Below are 22422 nucleotides of genomic sequence, written 5' to 3'. Positions count from 1 at the left end.
TGAAATCATAAAGACTGTCTCGCACATCACTGTCAGGGCTAGAGGCAACAAAGGAAAACACTGTACACTAACGTCCATATTTCTGAGTTACATAAATACCTAAATTATTTGGGGAGCAATCCTAAAATAGCATTATAAATCAACATACAGCATTGAGCGATGCTTTGTATGACGGCATTTGCAGAGCGAAAGGACAGTGTTTCAAAGTAAAATCAAGAACTTAGCAGTTGGAAGCAAGGAAAACATCAAAGTTCAACTGAAATTTGAATTCTCTGTACTTTTTGGGTAAGGAAATGAAACTATAAACAGCTACTGTGCATAATCTTCCGTTTTGCAACGGAGGATGAGGCCGTTTTTGGACATACAGTATTTGTGGGAACAGCTTCTAAGGGTTGGCCTCTCGAGGGGCATTTCCTATGGATTTGATAACATATAAGGGCCAGAGACGTGCTATCAACTTCTGTGGCGCATGTCTTAACCCCGCATAAACTACAAACGTTAATACAAAACGATTGTTCTGCTTTTTTAAACAAGCCCACTGTTATTTATTTATGACCCCTGGGGTCTGTTTCAGAAAGCAGGTTTAGTGAATTATATTATATATATTTAGTGAATAGTCTCTGAGTTTGTAAACCCTGAAATGAGGGAAACTCTGGGATTTCTGTTTCAGAAAGAGAGGCAACTTAACCTGAGATTCAGTTACTATGGTAACTGAGCCTGAGAACTGAGCCTGGGAACTTAGCCTGGTCGGGAGCAGGTTTTCTTCAATAAACCTTGAGTTTCTCTCAGTCTCCTCCCTCTGACACAGCGCTCTTTCATTTCCTTATTTATTCATTCTGTCTTTATAAGGCACATTTTAGCACAGTTTGTTATCTGCATGAATAAATAAATGTTTTGGGTTATTAACCATGTTAGGCAGACTATAAAAACTTTTTGTTCCGAACGGGGCATTTCTTGTGTCGATGATCCCGTGGATGGAGAAGCGGTAAACATACCTCGGGAGATGATATTGACGCCCCGACTACAGATGCATTTTCATTTCCAGATAACTTCTTCTAATAGCATTTCATTTGAGCGGTGTCGTTTTTCTTCCCAGTCTATCAGTTATACATAACCTTATCAGTCCTCAAATCCCTAACATCACCCATCATGTAAAATCTTTTATCTCAGTTAGCGCTTGCCATGACAATGAAGAATACTGCTTTTCCTGTGAATACTTCACAATAAAAAAACACTACTTGTTTTGCCAGTTATATGCTTTTTAAGTAAAACACCAGCAGAAGGAAATGTTGGGTTTGCATTAGTCTCACATTGCCAGACCTTCTTCCAAAGTGCTTCGGAGAAGGGTCTGGGAGGTCAACACAGCATTCTGGGATGGGAGAAAAATGTGCATGGCATTTCTTTAAACCAATCCCAATCGTCCTTGCACTAAGCGTCGGACAAAGCCACGGTGCCGCTGCAAAATAGCCTCGGGAAGGAACTTGTTTCTAAGTTTAACATTCCAACACAAAGAAAGCAGAAGGTAACGGACATCCAGCCAAAAACAGGGACATCCGGCGGAATTCGCGATGGCACCGGAGCTATCCAGGAAGTAGACTGTTGTGGATATAAACTAGGATTGCATTGACAAAAACTCACAACAGCTCTGACACTGTGCAAAGAGACTGAACAGCATTAGCTGAGGCTGATTGTAATGAGATCAAATTGCGCTGGATAAGATGCATTCATCGTTTCATCTAAAATCAGCATTGGAATGGCAGACTCTGCCACTACCAATAAAAACCTAAATAACATGTATACTTTGAATGGTTTTGCATAAAAACACAGACTTTAAAGAGTATCAAAAATGGGGTTTGATTTAATCAAATTTTAAGGGTTATAAGTTTGAACTGCAGACTGCATTCTCATGCCACATTTTAACAAATCACATTTTCCTGATTAAGTTCCTGGCCAGTAAACAGAAGCTGCCGTTATTCTCAGAGGACTTTAGGTTAGAAGCAAATACAGTATGGACACAACGCACGCAAACATGCACGCACGCAGACACACACTGGAGTATATACTGTATAATAGTGTTTTGGTTCATTTGTCTTGCTGCTTTTCTTTCACCTTCATATTTCTGTTGATGGCTTGCAGCTTTGTTGGGGGCTGCTGTTTTCCACACTAGTTTCCAATAGTGTGACGCCCAACTACACACTAAGACACACTAAGTGAACTGTGCTGTGTGTTACTGTTTCATTGTCCATGTATTTGCAAATGTACTGTTAATGTGTGCCTGTTATTAATGTGCTCTTATTTCTGCCTCGCTCACAACCTGCCCAGGAGTGTAACCCATTTCCTAAGTGCTGTTCATCAGTCACATAGGATGGGGTGTGTGTGTGTGCTTGTGTGCGTACGTGAGTGTGTTTGTGTGCATATGTGTGTGTGTGTGTGTGTGTGTGTGTGTGTTTCAGTTATGTGCTGACAAAAACATTTTTTAAGATTAATTCTGACTCAACACAAATTGGGTTTTATTTACTTTCATTCCACTAATAAAAACATTTTACACAAGGTATTGTTGTCTGGTAACACAGCGGAAAGAAACCTGTCTGATCATACAGATTTTAAACTAACCTCCAGATTAGCAAAATGTATTTGAATGACAAATCCAGGCAAAAAGTAAAATTATGATCCAAACAGTTCGTTAACAACAGGAACACAATTTACAACTGACATCCTGGAACAACTTTGACCTGCTGTAGTTGAACATGCACATGGTTTTGCTGCCCAATGATGAATAATTAGTGACATTTTTGGTGTGCTCACATAATGATTTACTTCCAAATAAAGTGAATTCAATTATCCGACTAAACAGTTTACTGTCTTATTTACAACCTGTCTGATCATTTTCTTGCTCTGTTGAATTGCGAGAGCTGAGAATACGATACCTCTCTCATGTCTGTACTGTACATTAAATACAAAGCTACAGTAAAACAAGAATGTTGCATAAAGAAACACGGGGGAACAGCTAAAGTCTACTAATATGTTGTATCTCATTTTTTTATTCCATACAAAAACTGAAGTGTAAAAACAATGAGCTGAAGTTTTACGGTGAGGTATGTGCGGGGCTAATTCATCGCTTGGGAACCCCCGGAGAAATGAACAACAGCTTAGAATGTGCATACCTTAACTAAAGCTGCAAAATCCTCTAATTTTGGTGTTTTGATAAAAGCATTGTGAAGGTTTTAAGACATCTAGATTCATTTAATTAAAGGACACTGGTATTTGTTTTTAGATGTCTTTAGCTGCTTTTATATTTGTGTGTGTATGAGCTAAATAAAACAGGAGTGTTAGATAGAAAAACGCACTCCTGTAGGGAGGCTCAGTTCCCTCAGTAGTGTTTGGAAAAAGTGACGCACTGCTGTTGTTTGCGTGTATCAGAGTCACCAAGCCCAGATCTTAACACCAGGTTTTTTTCCATACATTTTTTTTTTTTTTCCCAGAAATCACAATATATCTTGAAACCACTCTGGCCACAGTGCTTTACGTCACCCTTTCAATAAAGCAAGGTTAGAGTCCACCTCAGTCTCCAACCATATGACAGTTTGTACACTATAAATCTTTGAGTGTGACAAGACTGGAAAGCGAGCCGGTCACGATGCTGAGTGCTGGAATATTGTATGCACAGAGAGCGTGGTGGGGTAACGCAATGAATGATGCAAAATGAAAAAGAGGCCGACAGACTCTTAACAGTTCCTGCTGCGTATATCACGTTAGCTACTACAAGGGTATTTACTACAAAAGAGGTCAAGTGAAAGTACTGCTTCTGTATCCCTTTCTGCTCTCTGATGCCCTGCGTTCCTGTTACATCTTCCGGCCCTTCAGCCGACATCACTTTACCTCGGTACTAAAAGAGATCAGGCGGAAATCAGTCCTCTCTGCATGTTAACAATACTGTGTGGTCCCCCCGCCTGCTTTGCATCCTCGCTACACCCCCATGTTCTCAGTTCTCAACGGTTTGTTTACCCGAGCTTAACCCTTGGTCAGCAAATTGGACATTTCCTGTGCATATGTGTGTTTGTTTGTTTTTCGTTGCGTAGCTGGCAGCACTTCCTACCCTTTCTCCGGTGGCCTAACTGGGTAGTTTGTCTCATGCTATGTGGAAGGAAGTCTCACCATCAATTATAGATTCAGCTGACTGGGTGGAAAAGCTTTTGCATTTGCATTTGCGTACACACCTACAAGCACCAGTGTACATTTGTGACGTATAGAGCTCAGATGAAGTCAGAACTTCTCGGTTCTGTTCTAGTGGGAAGGAAAGAGAAAGACATTAGCAATAAGACAAATTACTCTGTGTGGTGTGTGTGTGTGTGTGTGTGTGTGTGTGTGTGTGTGTGTGTGTGTGTGTGTGTGTGCAACAAAAGAGAAAGTTTTAAATAAAGCCCCGTGCTATTGTTACTGCAGCCTCCTAATTTGAAAAAAACATTACTGCATTTCACCTATTTTTGCAATCTTGTCTTTTTGGAGACGTGGAGAAGGAAGGGCACATGCTCATACAGCGACAGGCAGCACATCTGTGTCAGTGTTTGTCTATGTGTTTATACTAATCTCGACTTGAATACAGTGGATCTGGACTGATCAACAAGGTGGAATTGATAAGATCTATGTTTGTCTATGTCTATGTTTGCAAAACCATGGAGCTTACAGTGTGCTTTATACTGGGGTTGGCATTCCAGCTCTCGCTCTCAGATTCAAAATAGCAGAGAGTTTATTCTGTGATGGAGTAAACCACCATCAGTTTGTTCCCCTGATCTAACCTTCCCTTGCCTTGTCTCATTCACTGATCACAAGAATGATCAGAAAAACTCTAACAATGCTCTGCCACAAAAAACAAGGAAGCAGGGCAGAGACGGTGGCATATTTCAGAGAATACAGAGCTCTCTCATATTCCTCTACCATCCATCATCCTCACTAATGCACAATATATTTGAAACAAACTGGATGAACTTCAAACCAATGTTTGGTTTCAACACAAATTCAGAAACGCATGTTTGTTGGTGTTTTATTAAAACTTGGCTTTCGGAAAGAGATTCAAATGCGGAAATTTCCACTGATGGATTCGGCAAGCATATCAGCCTTGACCGTGATGACACTGGTAAATCACAAGGCAGGGGGGGTGTTTGTTTGTCAATGATAGATGGTGCAAAACAGTCGATGTCAGAGAGAGACTGTGCATTAAACACGTTGAGCTACTGTGACTCTACGCCCACACTACCTCCCCTGGGGATTCCCCCAGATATTTGTTTCCATTGTGCACATTCACACGAGAGCTAATGAGGAGGAAGCCTCGGAGTCTGTACGTAAAGTAACCCAGAGGGTGCAATCCATATCTCCAGATGCGGCCATACTTCTGCTAAGTGACCTTATTTGCTATTCATTGAAAAAAACTCACAAGAATTTCTGCCAATACATTACCTGCTCAACCAGGCATGACAAGACTCTTGACATGTGTTATGGTTCTGTCAAAGGAGCATTTAAGTCCCTCCCCCTACCCCCGCTGGATGGGGCTTATCACAATTGTGTGCAGCTCCTACCAGTACTGTATATTGTTCTGCCCTCAGGAGGGGTAATATCATTACAAGACAGATCAGCACTTGGACTGAGGATTCTACCCTGAGTTTACAGGGATGCTTTGACTGCACAGACTGGGACATGTTTAAGGAATCTTGCAGTGACATTGATGAGCTGACTAACGTCATCAGCAGCTATGTGACCTTGTGTTAAGACTTTGTGATTAGAAAGGTAATTAGAGCTGCAGGCAGCGTTGGACCGGCCCTTGCTCCTCTGCACGTGTTGGGGTTACAGGCAGATGCTGTTCGTTGCAACCGTGCATTTGGGCGGAACTCAGACACTGTAAATTGTCACCAATGAAAAGAGAACTCTCTGCTGAGTTCAATGATACCTCACACAAGACTCTACGTCATACAGTTTATTAGCTGTGAAAAGGGGCGTGGCCAACACATAGGGGTCCGGGCAAACGAATCCCGATAACCAAGGAAGTCTCTGCTGAGTTCACTGATGCCTCACTTAAGACTCCACCTTAAACGGTTCTTATGTTGTCAACGGATGATGTTTGTCATATTAGGCTGATTTTTGTTAGTCTACGTTAAATGTGCTGCAGGGGCTAAATCTTTTTAAATTTTTGTAGGGGGCGTTAGCAAGCCATTTTTGTGCTCCTATTTCCGAAACCCTTAAAATACGTACATTTTCACCAGAATTGATGCAACCACCAATTTTTGGTCAGTTTTTGAGTTTTAAGCCCCTCAAAAGGGAGATTAATTTGCCGGAAGAAAGGAAAGGAAAGGAAAGGAAGAATTCCTTCCCTTTCAATAGGGCCTTTGCTGCTGTCGGCGCTTGGGCCCTAATTAAAAGCATTTTCTAACAACAAGCAATGGGTTTCAAAATCTCTGAAAACACTGTTAAATTCAAAAAGAAGGGCATTTCGAGAGAGCAACCTTACATAGTTGTACAGGCTTAAAAAAGAGATCAGGAGTGAAATAGGTTGTGCTAAACAGAACTACAAGGAGAAGCTGGAAAGAGAACTTGCTAACAATAGGCTGGGGTCTGCCTGGAATGGTTTAAAAACTAGTGTAGGTTCAGAAAGCAAAGGCAAAAATAAAGTGACTCTTGATGGTTTTAATTCTGACAATCAATCAAATTGGCACAGTAGTTTAATAAGTTTTATCTCAGGTTTGATTGCCTTAATTGGCAATAAAATGGGACCTATTCCCTTTGATGTTCTCTCTGTGGCCAAATCTTTTAAACACTCTAAAGCTAGGAAATGCCCAGGTGCTGATTGTATAAGTAGTCGACTGCTTTCCTCCTGTGCAGAACAATTAGCCCCTGTCTTTCACCATATCTTCCAGCTGTTAACGTACAGATGGTGCCAAACAGTTGGAGGCAGTCGATATTCATCCGTGTGGCCAAAACAACTATCTCAAAGTTCTTAATGATTTCAGGCCTGTGGCCCTGATTTGTCTTGTAATGAAGTCTTTTGAAAAAACGATAAAAAGAGATATCCTCACCAGCTTATCAGTTTGCATATAGAGCTGGCCGGGGAGTAGAAGATGCCACTGCAACCTTAATAAACCTTGTTTCAAAACATTTTAAAGGAAACAAAAACCATGCCAAGCTGCCAATTTGTTGACTTTTCTTCAACTTTTAACACAACCCGGCCCCACATTCTAATTGTTAAACATATCAATAATTTTAGCTTAGATTTTAACATTGTAGGCTGGATTCTTGACTTTTTAACATCCAGAACTCAGAGAGTGAGGGTTAATGGATGCACATCTGGGGAACTGATATCATCCACTGGGTCACCCCCGAGGCTTTGTCCTTTCCCCTGTCCTCTATGTTCTTTATACCGATGATGGCCGTGGTCAACAAAACAACAGGTGGATTTTAAAGTTTGCTGATGACTCAGCTTCCTACATGACAGGGAAAACAGCCATGGTCCTGTAGTCACAGAAGTTGTTGTTTGACTGGTGTGACAATGCATTACTACACCTAAATGTGTAGAAAACTAAGGACATGTGCATTGATTTTAAACACACACCCACTAACCAAAATACCATTATCAAGGGACAGACTGTAGACTCTGCTTAAAACGTAAAAATATCTTGGGACATGAGTGGATAACAAGCTCAAATTTACTTTCCACTCTAAAGCAAAAAAAGTCCAGCAGCACCTGTACTGCCTGAGGAAACTGTCCAAGTTTCATGTAGACAAGTCCCTCCTCTGTCCTGACGTTCTCCCTTCTCTGTTGGTTCGGAAATCTGAACATCAAGTCCAAAACTGTAACAAACAGAGTTGTGAAGATGATGAGCAACAAGCTATTGGGTGTCCAACAGTGCAAATTATCAGAGCTGTTCCATGGACAGATACTCAGGAAAGCTAATGTTATTCCCACCCCTTATTTCTCAGTACTCCTTTATACCTGCAGCCATTTCCTTCTTAAAAAAGGGTCAGGGGAGTACTTTTCTTTCTTCTTCTTTTTTTTTATTATTTTTTTATTACTTGGTTGGTTATACTGTATATTCTAGTCCGTTTACTATGTGTTGATGATTGTAGAAACATTGATAAAAGGGGTTGTCGATGTAATGTAATGGATGCTGATGTTGTTGACGATGGTCGTTGATTATATTGTGTCAACTTTGTAGGCTGATATGCACTTTTCCTATAGGTTACTTTGACGCTGCTATCCCCGCACCTTGTACTGGTGTTTATTTGTCCTTTTACCGTTACGGCTGTGTTCCAGTTGGACTAGAACTTGTATGTATTTATGTTTATGTGTACTTGCTGCACACCTAACCGCCCTTCGGGGACACAAAATAAAGTTGACGTTTTTCTACACCATTCAACATATTTATGCTACATTTTATACCATTTGCAAACTACGTGCAGAGGTTCAGTTGTTTAGAAGAAGAAAAAACACAACAAATCCGGAAGAAGATATTGGTGCAAATAAAAAGGGGAAGCAAAGCGAGGGGAGTGAACGAGAAACTATTGACAGTGACAGTTGATATTTCTGTTTTTATTCTTTTAAAACACGATTTCCCTTAAGTCAAACACTGTTGAGGATCACCAGGTTGACAGACTAAAGCCAGTTGAGCGACGAGCTATCAGAATGAACAAGAAGGGCCGAACAGCAGCGGTGGGGCGAGTCCCAACCTGTAATGCAAAGTAAGACAGAAGCCAGAATCATCAATACCAATAGTTTAATTACTGTCTAATGTATTATTGTGTAGAGGAGAGCCATGTGTCATGATTTATGAGGTGAATTTATCATCAAAATGCTTCGGAGTACATCTTCATTACCACCAAATGAATTGCCAAACACTAAACATTGCTTTTTACTAACATGCACATTAACAACAGGGCCGCAAACAATAGAAATGTTATATTTGTGATGAGTATAACAGCAGCAGAGATGCAAAGATACAGTATGATGCATTAAGACGGATGCTCATGCGTCTAGATTATTGTCTAACGTAAGATGAAACAGTGTTATTGTTTATCAACTTTTGAACATACACGTTCCACCAAAACAAGTCCCTTCCTGAGGCTATTTTGCAGCGACACCTGGGGTCTGTTTCAGAATGCAGGTTTAGTGAAAACTTTAGTGAGTTTGTTAAGCCTGAAATGAGGAAAACTTGAACGTTAATTGACACCTGAGAGAGAGGGGTAACTCCAGCCCGTTTCAGAAAGAGAGGGAACTTAACCTGAGAGTCAGGTACTATGGTAACTGAGCCTGTGAACCTAACCTGGTTGGTAGCAGGTTTTCTTCATTAAACCATGAGTTTCACTCAGTCTCCTACCTCTGACACAGCACTCTTTCATTTCCTCATTCATTCATTAAATGTGCTGTATTTAAATAGCGCTTTTCTAGTCTTAATGACTACTCAAAGCGCTTTTACATCATACAGGAAACATTCACCATTCATACACTGTGGCTGTGCCTGCCGTACAAGGTGCCACCTGCTCATCAGATAAATATTCACACACATTCATCGGGTGCAGTTCGGGGTTCAGTGTCTTGCCCAAGGACACTTCGACATGGGACTGCAGGGCCAGGGATTGAACCCCGACCTTCCAATTGGCAGGTAACCGCTCTACCATTGAGCCACAGCCGCCCAGTCTGTCTGTATCAGTCACATTTTAGCACAGTTTGTTATCTACATCAGTGATTCCCAAAGTGGGGGTCGGGACCCACAGGGGGGTCGCGAACCAGAGAGGGGGGGGTCGCAAGTTGATTTCCAGAAATAAAACAAAAATTTAAAAACGATTAGAAATAGCATATGTTGGCCATGATTTTAACACAAGATAAAACTAGTGGCTAAATTTAAAATAAAACCAAGCAAATAAATAAAAAGGGAACAGCTCTTTTGATTTTCACGCTTATAGTGCATGCGCGGTTGCGCGCAATGTTTATATATGTTTATGGTGGGTGGGTCGCGAGTCACTTGCACCGTTACTTTGGGGGTCGTGGGCTGAAAGATTTGGGAACCCCTGATCTACATGAACAAAAAACAGTGTTGGTTTAACTGTGTTAGACAGACTGTAAAACGTTTATGTTCTGAACATGGCATTTTTTGTGTCGACGATCCCGTTGATGAAGAAGCTGTTTTACTTCGCAGAGAGTTTAACACACGTCGGGAGATGATATTGACGCCCTGAGTATAGATGCATTTTGATTTCCAGACAACTACCTATTTGAGCTGTATTGTTTTTCCTCCCAGTCTATCAGTTATGAAGCCTACATAACCTTATCCGTCATCACATCACCCATCGTGGACATGCTCTACATCCCAGCAGATTATTTCTGTCGCATTATGTTTTTTGCAAACGGCAGTTTTCTTTGCAACATTATTGATACGTAGCATATTCGTAAAGCCACTGTATAGCTAGGCGCCGTCAGAAGAGTGTGACTGAAACGTTTTTTAAATGTTAGTGTAGGGTTCCCTGGACACAAACCAGTAAGAGTCATTAAAAAGGAGCTCCACAGTATTGCAGGTGAATGATGTAAACCCTTTGAAATAAAAGATTATGAATAATAATTCTGTTAATGATGTGGCTGCAGCCTCAGGATGGGATTAATAGGCCTAGGAGTTTTTTGCCCGCAGGATTACACCTAAACAAAATTGATTATAGGTTCAATACCATTTCACCAACAATATTATACTTTTTTATGATTAAATATAATTTTTATACACTATGTTGGAACTTACTAATTTACTCTTGCAGAAATTTCTCCCACGCAAATTCTCTCTCTTTTGCTGCACCCACTGTGTTGCTTTTTCAACAAAAATACATGTTCCAACTTGCTGTTTGTGCGCATATGTATTTCCACCGACCAGTTTGTTTGTGGTTGTTACCATGGTGAATCGTAGTATCATGGCTCCATTTGATTTTGGTAAAGGTAAATTCATGGTACCTATCTAATATCCTGAAAAAAACGTTCATTTACAGAGCAAGTTCTTTGTGGAATAAAATCCCAAATAACATTAGTTCTATCACAGGAGGGGTACTATTTAAAAAGAAAGTCAAATCATACCTTCACTTAAATTATTTATCATGAGGTTTTTGATTGTGTGGTGAAAGTGGTTGATGTGAGCTACCTTAATGGTTGCCATGTATTATACTGTAATATATAACTTTTTGTTTTTGTTTTCAAGATATTTCTCTATTTTCTTGGTTTGCAATTGTTTTTATTTAATTTTAATTGTAATTTTATTCTTTTCTTTTCTTATTTAGCTTTGTAAGCAGATAGTGTTGTGCTTTTTTCCCTTTCCTTCCTGTATATGTCATGTAATAAATTAATATTGTCTGATTAAATGTTGTTTTGGACCCCATGAAGACTAGCTGGTTGTCTAGGCGTCAGCTAATGGGGATCCTTATAATAAATACAAACACAAAAATAGTGGTGGGGCACGTGCTTAACTCTGAGTCAACCTACTCTGAGTTGAACCAACTCAAATCAGCTGTTCTGGAACCAAAATCTCAGAGTTTGTTAAACCTCCTTCCAGAAACAGGCCCCGGGCCTGCTGCCTCTGCTTAGTGCCTCCCCTGATGGTTGTGATTGGTTTATAGAAATTCCAATAAACCAGAGCACTGTGTGGAAAAGCCGGACCCTCCTCCGCAGCGCTGTGGAGGAATGTCTGGCAAAGTGAGACTATTTTAGGACTAAACACCCACAAATACTAATGAAATTCCTCAGCCTCTGCTGTACTCTGTGTTTAGTGCGAAGTAGCAATCGTGAGCATGCCAACATGCTAAATGAGACAGTGAACATGGTGAACATTAGACAGCATTACATCAGCACAAAGCCGCCAGCGTGGCTTTAGAATCTTTGTCTTGTTCAGACAGCAGGGATTACAGCTAAAAAGCTGGAAAGATGATAGAAGAGAGCGTTGGTCAACATCATGGTTAATGGAGCAAGTTGTAATGAAGAATAGTACATCATCCTTATCTTAGAATTTACGTAATAAAACCCTTTTTTCTTCTGGAGAGAAAGATCAAAGAGACCCTTATTGAGAGATAAGAATGAGCCACAGAAGCCAGTGGAACAGCAGCAGCTAGCCAGGATGTGACGTCAAGACTTTTGATCTTTACAAGGACACATAAAAAGTTCAGAGAAGCTTTGTCCTATTCTAAAAAAGCATTGCTCTCCTTCATAGATTAGAGGTGGTACACCAGCACCTCTCTGCTTCGCAATTCATCTGTAATCAATAAGGAGGGAACATAAGCCGAAAGATGGCTGAGAGGACGGCCGGACCTTTTGCTCCTTCCCACTCTTTCACCCCCTCCATAATGTCACATCCTCTCTGTTACTCTTACAGCTGAGAAAAAGGCTCTCAAAGAGAAGAGGGAGCCACTATTCTAGCAAAATCCCCAGACAGTACATCCCTCTCTCTTCCCAGCCTCCTCTTTTTCTCACAGAATTACTGCCTTGTTCTCTCCTTAACGCCTAATACCTCCCCTCTACCTCACTCTTTGCTCCATCTCGCCATCTCTCTCCCCTCCCCCAAACATCTTTCCTCACCACTCTCTTGCACCCACTTTTTCATCCTCCTTCATCCTCCTCCTCAGCACTCCACAGCCCGTTGTGAGCCTCTTTTTTTCCCCCTGCCTCTCCCTCTCTTTCTCCTGTTCCATCAGACATAAGCTTTTTTCCCCAGGAAGTGTTTTATTTAGAGCAGATTAATTAATTAGATACAGTATCTTAGTAAGGGCCATTCTTAGCCCAGGCCTATCAAGGCCCCAAGGCTTATGGTGTGGCAGAAAATGTGTGTGTACACAAATTCCAACAGCAACACGCTGAGTGCATTTTTAACATTTGCAGGTGCTTGTTGTGTATCTGAATCAATGTGCGCTAATTGGACTTGTCAAGAAAGGTCTTTTGAGTATAAAAGATGTGTGTGTGCAAAGAATTTTGGGCGTATGTGTGCCAGACTGTTACATAAGAAGAAATAACTTCCTCTATCTCATCGGGCTGGTAACAGGGTTGTGTTTGTTGGTACAAACCACTGTTTAATTAGCAAATCTTTTCTAACACTGTCCTCCCATCCCTCTCTCTCCCTTTCCCTCCAGGGACGAGTTCTCACACCAAGTACAGAGCAGCAAGCAATGAGGAAGAAAGAAAAGAGGTGCTTGTCCAATCAGAGATGCAAATGGCCACAGAAGACATGATTACCAGCCAATCTGGCACCAGGACGACTTCCTCTTGCCAATTTATACACAACAAATCAAATGCGACCCCCTAATTAAACAATCGATACGGTTTACCTAGACACGCATACTGCCAATCAAGTGATACATCCTATGCCTGGCTCATTTCTACTATAATAAATCCTTAAATCTTCACAAAATTGAAACTTCAATTCGTTATACGATTACAAGACAAGCTAAGGAGAACCACATTTTACCTTGCTGTGACTACACTTCGAGCACTACAGACACAAATCTGACAAAAAAGGCAATACTACTGTACAAACAAGTCCTCTCTCCCTTTCCAATGGCGCTAGCCTGCATGAATAAACGTTAGATGGCAAGCATCTCTGCTCGGCTTTCTCCAATGGATATTGTGACGACATCCCAAATGGCCCGGAGGACAGGACAGAGACGGCAGAGACAAAACGTGACTGGAGGTTCTTCATCAGTGGTCCTGTCCACAGCCAGCTCCTTTCTCTGTTGGCTCGCTCTGCTGTCAATAATGCGGTTGCCAATGGTAACAGCTGACTGCTGGCTTATCGAAGGCGAGAAGGGCTTTGTGTGGCTGGCTATCTGCAGTATGAACCAGCCGCCGTATGAGACCATCCCCTCCCACATTAACAGGTAAGGAAACTTACTTATACACATACTTGTCAATATTATTTTGCCTCTTAGTCAAACATCTGCAGCATTCACATTTCTCTTAACAGCACTATTGTGGATCTGAGGCTGAATGAGAACAAGATTCGGTCGGTCCATTTTTCTTCACTCAGTCGCTTTGGCAACCTCACCTATCTGAACCTCACCAAAAACGATATCAGCTATGTGGAAGATGGAGCGTTCTCAGCACAATTCAACCTGCAGGTGAGCAATGACCTAACGTACTTTTATACACATACTGCACTTAATGCACATACACACAATGGAGAAAAGTGCATTCATCAAGTATTATGTTTTGGTCAATTTTGAGGGATTTGGATATGTTACACTTTTTCTTTTGTATTTCATGGGGAAATACTTTCCCCATTTAGATTCATTTCAGAGTTACAGTGTTGAATAATGTTACAGTATAGGTAACGTTTTACACGCAAAAAAAATGATTGGCATAAAAAAAATGTATTAGTTAAATTTAGCTCCAGTTTAACAAGCTGTGATATTAAAATGCAGCTTACCCATAAATGCGTCAGCATGCTACTAATCCAATTCTGTTCTATATATATATATATATATATGGCAATTTTATACGGTGGCGGATATGGGCAAACGCCCTGCAACTTCAGAAAACACATGCAAATAGACAAAACACAAGCAAATTAAGAAAACAACTTCATTGAATTAACAACACATGTGCAGCATTCAGAAAACATGCTGCAACCAAATACATAAACGTGATGCAAATAAAAAATAATGCAAAAAGAAAAGCACACAAACCCTGAAAAAAGAAGCGTTGCAAAAAGAAAAACAACTTTATTAATTTGACAACACATGCGCAGCATTCAGCAACCACGCTGCAAATACACACAACAAAACCAAATACATAAACGCAAATAAAAAACGATGCAAAAAGAAAAGCACACAAACCACGAAAACAAATGCAACAAAAAAACGCTGCATCCAGATCACACAACGGAAGTTCTCCAGGCCTCTAGAGGGAGCAGCTAGGTGGAACAGCTGGATTTTTGACCCCCACGAGAGAGAGAGAGAGGAGGAGAGAGAGAGAGAGAGCAGATGAGAGGTTTGTTTGGAAACGGGACCAATAGTGAAGATAGTGGCGACATAACAAGGTTGGTACTCATTTTAACATTTGGCCCCCCTCTTTCACAGCTTCAGCTGCTTCCTCTAGAGGCCTGGAGAACTTCTGTTGTGTAATCTGGATGCAGCGGGTTTTTTCGTTGCATTTGTTTTTGTGGTTTGTGGGCTTTTCTTTTTGCATCATTGTTTTTTTGCATCACGTTTATGTATTTGGTTGTGTTGTGTGTATATGCAGCGCGTTTGCTGAATGCTGCGCATGTGTTGTCAAATTAATGAAGTTCTTTTCTTAATTTGCTTGTGTTTTGTCTATTTGCCCGTGTTTTCTGAAGTTGCAGGGCATTTTCCCCTGTCGGCCACCGTAATTTGATACCCAGTATTAAATATAAATAAAATGTCAACACATTTCAATCTATTTAATATTTAATATTTGAGAAAAAAATTTGGGAAAATGAAAAAAAAAGGGTTTTCTCAAAGTACGGTATGCATTTTGGTATTGCTACTGAAACATTCTTAAATTCTTGATAATAAATACCTTCACTTTGAGTATTCAAGTACATTTTGCTGATAATCATAATTATGAATGAAGGACACACAAGAAAGACAAAACCCGCTCATTATAGCTTTCAGAAACACTCAGGAAAAAGTGTTTTCACCAAACTGAGCTGAACGCAGCCATAATGAGCTGGCATACTTACACATCAAGCAGCTGCTGGAGCTGGGCCAGGAGGTAAAATGTGAACAAGAAAGATCTTAGTAAATTGAGCACAGCATAGAGGCTTAGATCACCATGTGAAACATGAATTGTACTGAACCGTCGTCTGTTTGTTCTGCATGTTTTCAGCTTGTCGTGTGTGATGCCTGGCGCTCACCGGCTCTTCGGAGATTAGAATAATCCCACTTGTCTTTGTCTCCCCAGGTTCTCCAGATGGGTTTTAACAAGTTGCGGAACCTGACAGAGGGGATGCTGCGAGGTCTGGGCAAGCTGCAGTATCTCTACCTGCAAGCAAACCTCATTGAGACTGTTACACCCAACACCTTCTGGGAATGCCCCAACATAGAGAACATAGACCTCTCCATGAACAGGTACTGACCTGGACCTGTGTATGTGTCTAATGAGAGAGAGAGAAAACATGCTGTGGTAGCACTGAGACGATTAGTTGATTAATCAATTAGATAATTGTTAGAAAGGAATTCACAGCAATTTTAATTGTAATTGGTTAATAATTGAAGTCCCTTATCAAAATGTGGTCAGAGGATCTACTGATTTTCAGCTGTAGAGAATGAAAATGTTATTATATTTGGGGGGTTTTCAACTATTAGTTGGGCAAAACAAGCAACTTGAAAATATGTGACCATTTTGGAGACTACACAATTTCACAATGAAACGGTTCTATGAACTGTAGCAGTATTGTTGTTTAATACTAACTAGAGCCCGACCGATTTTTAAGGCAGATACCGATATATTTGGTTGTTTAAAAAATCTGATATGCCGATATATCGGCTAATATGTATTTTTTTTAAAAATCCAGAAGCAATACATAAATAGATTTCCCTAACATTAGTTATTTATGAGTTCTCACTAAAATAATATGATAATAATTTGTTGTATTGTCACAATGGAAGAACAGAATAGAGAAACATCATGTTCTGATAAATAAAATGTATAATGACACAAACTTAAGATATGAAACTTAAAGTTCTTTGAACAAAAACACATTAACAAAAAAAAATACTCAGTGTTGCCAACAGGGACGTTATAGATTGCCCTCTGGTGGACAAACTATGTAACGCCAACGCTCATAACAGTTTGGTTTTAAAATATTCATTTATTAGAATAATTTATTTGTCATTATAAATGATTTTGATGAATGAATATTTAAAAAAAAAAAAAATCAGCCATTATAAATGCCGATACTGATAGATCGGCCGATAATATCGGCCTGGCGATATATCCGTCTCTATGTCGGTCTCTATTACAGACATGATATGAAAGAGGATTTCAACGCAAATAACTTAAAAAAAAGGCTGCAGCCAATCTGACTTGTCTTTCTGGATTTGTAATTTGTCGTTCATTGGTGTTAATTGCTAACTGTTTCTAGGTAAAATATAGTAAGTTCCTCAAACATCAATGGCTTGGTGTCATATACCCATAATAAGGGCTGCTCTCTAAATTCACCAATAAGCAATGTTTTACTGACAAACTGGGAAAGAAACAGATACCATTTTCCTCCCTCACTGACTGTATCCTCAGTAAACGATGATGCAATGCGGCAATAATTTTCTCAGTGGGAACAACTGTCTTAGTCTGAACTGTAACTGGTATTGATCTCTTAACTTAAATATAAAAAGCAACAGCAAAATGGAAGATGTTTAACTGCACTTTGGGGCTTGTGGAAAGGTGTTTTGGGAAATGTTTAAGACCTAAAACTGAATAAGACTGAATAACAAGTGAAGGGTTGGCCTGCAGTTGTTACACATCAAAGTCTGTTTACAGGTCTTAAGGAGTATTACTGCATATGTGGAAAGAGAAATGATAAAGCCTTTTGTGGCTCCGGAGAGAGCTGTGCAAAGTCTGATCAAACTCGTAATCTAGGTTTGGAGTGGGAAGATCTGGGGTTGTGTAGTTAGAAAGACGTGAGCACACCAAACCTCTGTACCACACTCCTCATTTTGCCTTAAGGCCACATTAGCAGATACTAGTACATCTCCCAAAACTCAGACTTACCTGTAGGCGATTGAGTTGCATTGTGGGTAATGTAGAAGCCAAGTGTTGACAAGAGAGAAGAATTCGACCATCATAAGTCTTATGATGGTCGACAGTATTACAGAAGTGCAATGCTAAATTGGTGCAACAGATTGTTCACCCTGTATTAGCAGGCTATCCTCACGCAAACGGCGGTATGGGTCGATTAGGTAAGCAGCATAACAACGCACAATTATGTTTCTTGTTAGTCAGCAATCTCACCAGCTGTGGTAATTATCACAAGGGCAAACGAGGAAGTGAAGTGACTAAGTATAAGAGCACCAAATTCCACGTAAGGAGTTTGTGTCCTGTGTTAAACTAAAAGTCATTTTAAAATTAACAGAGTTTTATGTAGCTAAGTCTGTGACGTAATGACGTTCATGACGCAAGTTACGTCCTCATTTTAGTAGTTTTACTTGACTCAATTTAGGCTAATTCCTGAACAATGTTCAATACAAGTTTAAAACCTGTTCCGTTAAATAGAACGGTCATCTTATTAACTGCCACCACGAGGCAGTAAATAGAACAGTTGTATATGACGTTTTAGGAGTCTTTGGAAATCGACCTATAATGTCGTTTAGGTATGACGATGTGTTGGTATTCAGCTATGTGATTCTATATGAGGATACATTACCTTACAAATCTCTCTATACTTTGTGCCTTTTCAGGATCCAGGTGCTGGATGGCAGTTTGTTCTCTGGACTCTCCAAGCTGACCACTTGTGAACTTTACACGAACCCCTTCAACTGCTCTTGTGAGCTGCTGGGTTTCCTGCGCTGGCTCTCAGCCTTCCCCAACAGGACCAGTGAGAGGATGGTGTGCGACTCTCCTCAAGGATTCTTCGGCTACAACCTCCTGAGCCAGAACCCCCGCATGCCTACTCAGCGCACTGCTCTGCACGCGCTCAGTCACGTATGCACAGACGACGGTAGTAGCGTGACACCCTTCTATGTTATTAGCCCGCACGATTCCACCACCCCCCCCTCAGATTTTGCCTCTCCATGCGGATTGGACGATTGTGCTTCAGGGACCCCTCCTGATGACGTAATTAGTTTGAGCCCTATTTTCTCAGACCCCAATCCCATCATGACGCTAAAGCAGATGCGACATTCAAGTGCTGTGATTACGGTTCAAATTCCCCATCCATACAGGAAAATGTACATCCTGGTGCTTTATAACAACAGCTTCTTCACAGATATCCAGAATCTGAAAAATCAAAGAGAAGATATTGAGCTCAAGAACTTAAAACCTAACGTCGACTACAGGTACTGTGTGGCTTCTATACGAAACTCCCTGCGATTTAACCACACCTGTCTGACCATCTCCACTGGCCGCCGGGCCGGGACTGAGACGATAGCCAATCAGTCGTCAGCCACCCACTATATTATGACGATTTTGGGCTGTTTGTTTGGCATGTTACTCTTCCTTGGCCTAGTTGTCCACTGTCTGAGGAAGAAGAGGATCATGCAGGAGAAAGAGAGGAAGATGAGCAGGATCCAAAGGACTCTGATAGAGCTCAAGTATGGTGGAGAAGGGGACATAGAGGGAGGTAGTGGAGGATCTGTATCCCAGAAGCTTGGTGCTGGGGACAGTCTGTCCAGAATGCCATACCTTCCTCAGGGTGGTGAGATTGATCCATACAAGCTGCAGGAGGTGATAGAAACACCGGTGCACAAGCCTGCTAAACTTAACTACATGGAAGTGAGAGGTTCTGGCATTGAAAGGGAAAGAGAGCGAGAGCGGGAACGAGAACGAGAAAGAGAAAGAGAGCGAGAAATGTCACCACAAGCAAATCCCCAGGGCTCAGTAGCAGAGATCTCAACCATCGCAAAAGAAGTTGATAAAGTGAATCAGATCATCAACAACTGTATAGATGCTCTTAAATCTGAGTCTACCTCTTTTCAACAGGGGATCAAATCCCCCTCTTCTGCAGGTGGAGGAGCTGTTTCTACTGCAGAGCCACAGCTGGTGCTTCTCTCTGAGCAAGGAGAGAGAGAAAGAGGAAGTGAGTTCCTCTCCCCGGTATACAAAGGAGGAAGAGGAGGGCGAGAAGAGAGGGGGAGAAGCTATCATCATTCTCTGCAGCGACACCACAGCATGGAGGCTCCTCCGGCCTCCAAAAGGCCCAGCACCTCCTCTTCTCCTGGCTCTGCCCGGAGCCCTCGCTCATTCCGCTCAGAGGGAGGCTACCACTCTTCAGAAACCCGCTATATCGAGAGGACCTCGCCCGGAGAGAGAGGAGAAAGGGGAGGAGGAGGAGGAGAGGCCATTCGTACAGTCAACCCGGCAGCTGCAATCTTACGAGCTGAAGCCCAGAGAATCCGCCAGTACAATGAACACCGTCACTCCTATCCCGGCTCCCAGCAGCACCTCCAGGAGATGCAGCACCACCCCCAGATCCTCCAAGAGCTCCACCACCACCCAGGGGGCCGTAAGCCCTCCATGTTAGACCCCATCACCCTCAACAGGCAGGCCAAACAGAGGGAACTGGCCTACTCCCAGCTCTCGCCACACTACCCGCTCTCACCCCAGTACCACAACCTCAGCTACTGCTCCAGCCCAGACGAAGACGAGGAGGACGAAGGACTGCTCTGCACCCCAACCCTGGGGCTGTGGGAGAGGTTCAAACTGCACCGGAAGAGGCACCGGCAGGCTTCCATGGAGGACGAAGGATACGTGGCAGCCGGACACGCACTGAGACGAAAGGTTCAATTTGCCAAGGATGAGGATCTTCACGACATACTGGACTACTGGAAAGGTGTGTCCGCCCAGCAGAAGACCTGATCCCACATCTGGAGACCCCAAACACTTTGAAGATGGAAAATAACAAGTCTGCACCCGTAACATATTGATACAGATGACAAAAATGACTTGTAAATACATACAAAACACACACACACACACACACACACACACCTTACAAGATCTACAGAATCCAACTTCACACATACTTCTATAAACACACACTTTACACAAACCAAGCCTTTGCTTCTGAGAACATGAAGGACCAAACTAATATATTATCTTGAACAAGAAAAATCATAACTTATAGAGAGACTGAGTAACTTTTTGTAATGTAACAAACATCATAGCTCAGACTTATGTAGCTATTTGTACTAAGTTTTGAACGAAGAAAAAAAATAATCAACATTAAGAGCAGAAACCTTATATGTTGCCGGGCAACCCATCCTGAACAGCCTGGCCACACTTTGAATCTGCCTTAAGGCTGACATTCATCAAACCTGACCAGGGCAGATTAGCCTCATCAATTCTTATTACCGCGGTTTGAATGCGATTTTGCTTTGCTGGGGAGGTTGTTTTTTTGCATCGCGCCCTGCGATGCTGCTTCGAAAATAAGACCTGTTGAAAGATTCGCCGTGATTTAGATATTTAAAACATCAAAACGACAACAAATTCCGGATGGGTCACCAGGCAACAGTAATATTCAACTGTGCTGAGAATGAGTAGGCAGCTCTCACCAGAGAATGAGTATAATGTGCCAAATCAACCAAGCGGGGATAATAGAGCCCTACTGTGTAACAACTTCTCCTCGCCACTGTTTTTATATACAGAATTTTAAAAAAACAAACCTAGAATGATATCTTATTACTATTAATTATTCTTATTACATTACTGGTCTTATTATTATTCCTATGCTCCTCATCATTAATATTCTATTCTTTTAATATGGCATGGCTCTGTCGCGTGACTGTGTTTTGACTGTTTCCAACATCTCCGATGAGAAGGGCACACCAACAGAGACAAACCGTGTGATGGACAAGACGTTGAGTTTTCTTTTCTACCAAGAGGAATTTTGGGTCTCGCCCAGCAAAAAAAGCCTGTCTTTTCTCTTGGTGAAAACCCCCGCCCCCCCCGGTCCCCCCGTCCCCCCCCCCCCCCCCCCGACTGCTCCACAACCTCCAAAAAATGGAACGCTGTACAGATGAGAGAGAGAAAGTTTATTGCAAAAAGAGGTGATGTTTTGTTTGTTAAACATAGTTTGAAACTTTCAGACTTTCAGAAGCCAGAATCCCACGTTAGTTACCTACCTGCTCAGTTTCAAGGGTACGTTTTTGATTTTGAAATCGAACTAAAAATTCTAATCTTCAAATGAATGTCTTCAATTCCCACAGGGGAAACATATCTGCACTGTTCAAAATCAAAAAACGACTCATAGGAAAAGACCTAAAACTCTCAGCTTCCTTCCCGATACACTGTAGCTCCACTGTGTTTTATCAACAATTCATCTTTTCCCGCTCCTCCCATTTCCCAGGTTTATACTTGTAATCTTTTGGATTCATCTGGTTCCACTGTGGTGCCATTGTGCCAACTTGATAAATCACAGACGTATTTGAAATGATTTTAAATACTATATACAGACCTCTTCTCCTTCACATCTATACACATCAGTTTGCCAAACAGAACAACAATTTGCACAAAACAATCCACCCCATTGGCTCACTGCTCCCCTTCTATCCTCCAATCATTTCTAAGACCAAAGTACTGTGGTAGTAAATTGACCCTTAATGCCCCTGACCCTGTCCTAGCTATTTACCCACCATCACCCTTACAGTTACAACTCCAGCACATGCTTACACAACCACACACACAGATGAATGTATTCGTTGAGAAGTAATACTTTTTAGCAGCTGGAATTTTCTGTTTGTGACGTACAA

General features: G+C 41.5%; 1 protein-coding gene and 1 long non-coding RNA gene across 2 annotated transcripts in view; one reads left to right on the top strand and one right to left on the bottom strand.

The window, feature by feature from the left end:
- Positions 1 to 21323, top strand: part of LOC116697203 (protein ELFN1-like) — a 108853-nt gene extending 87530 nt beyond the window's left edge. The window contains 6 exon segments of the mRNA XM_032528520.1: positions 13132 to 13875; positions 13962 to 14115; positions 15920 to 16086; positions 18415 to 20102; positions 20105 to 20160; positions 20162 to 21323. Of these exon segments, the coding sequence (XP_032384411.1) occupies positions 13586 to 13875; positions 13962 to 14115; positions 15920 to 16086; positions 18415 to 20102; positions 20105 to 20160; positions 20162 to 20530 (2724 nt within the window). The 5' untranslated portion in view covers positions 13132 to 13585 and the 3' untranslated portion in view covers positions 20531 to 21323.
- On the bottom strand, positions 991 to 10667 carry LOC116697688 (uncharacterized). The gene is made up of 3 exons (XR_004334030.1): positions 10248 to 10667; positions 7544 to 7548; positions 991 to 1049 (listed from the first exon to the last, which is right to left on the bottom strand). It is a non-coding gene; the product is annotated as an uncharacterized LOC116697688 (long non-coding RNA).
- Positions 21324 to 22422: the final 1099 nt, after the last annotated feature.

Source organism: Etheostoma spectabile, chromosome 2, assembly GCF_008692095.1.
Source record: "Etheostoma spectabile isolate EspeVRDwgs_2016 chromosome 2, UIUC_Espe_1.0, whole genome shotgun sequence".
NCBI lineage: Eukaryota > Metazoa > Chordata > Actinopteri > Perciformes > Percidae > Etheostoma > Etheostoma spectabile.
This window is presented reverse-complemented; position numbering and strand designations above follow the sequence as displayed.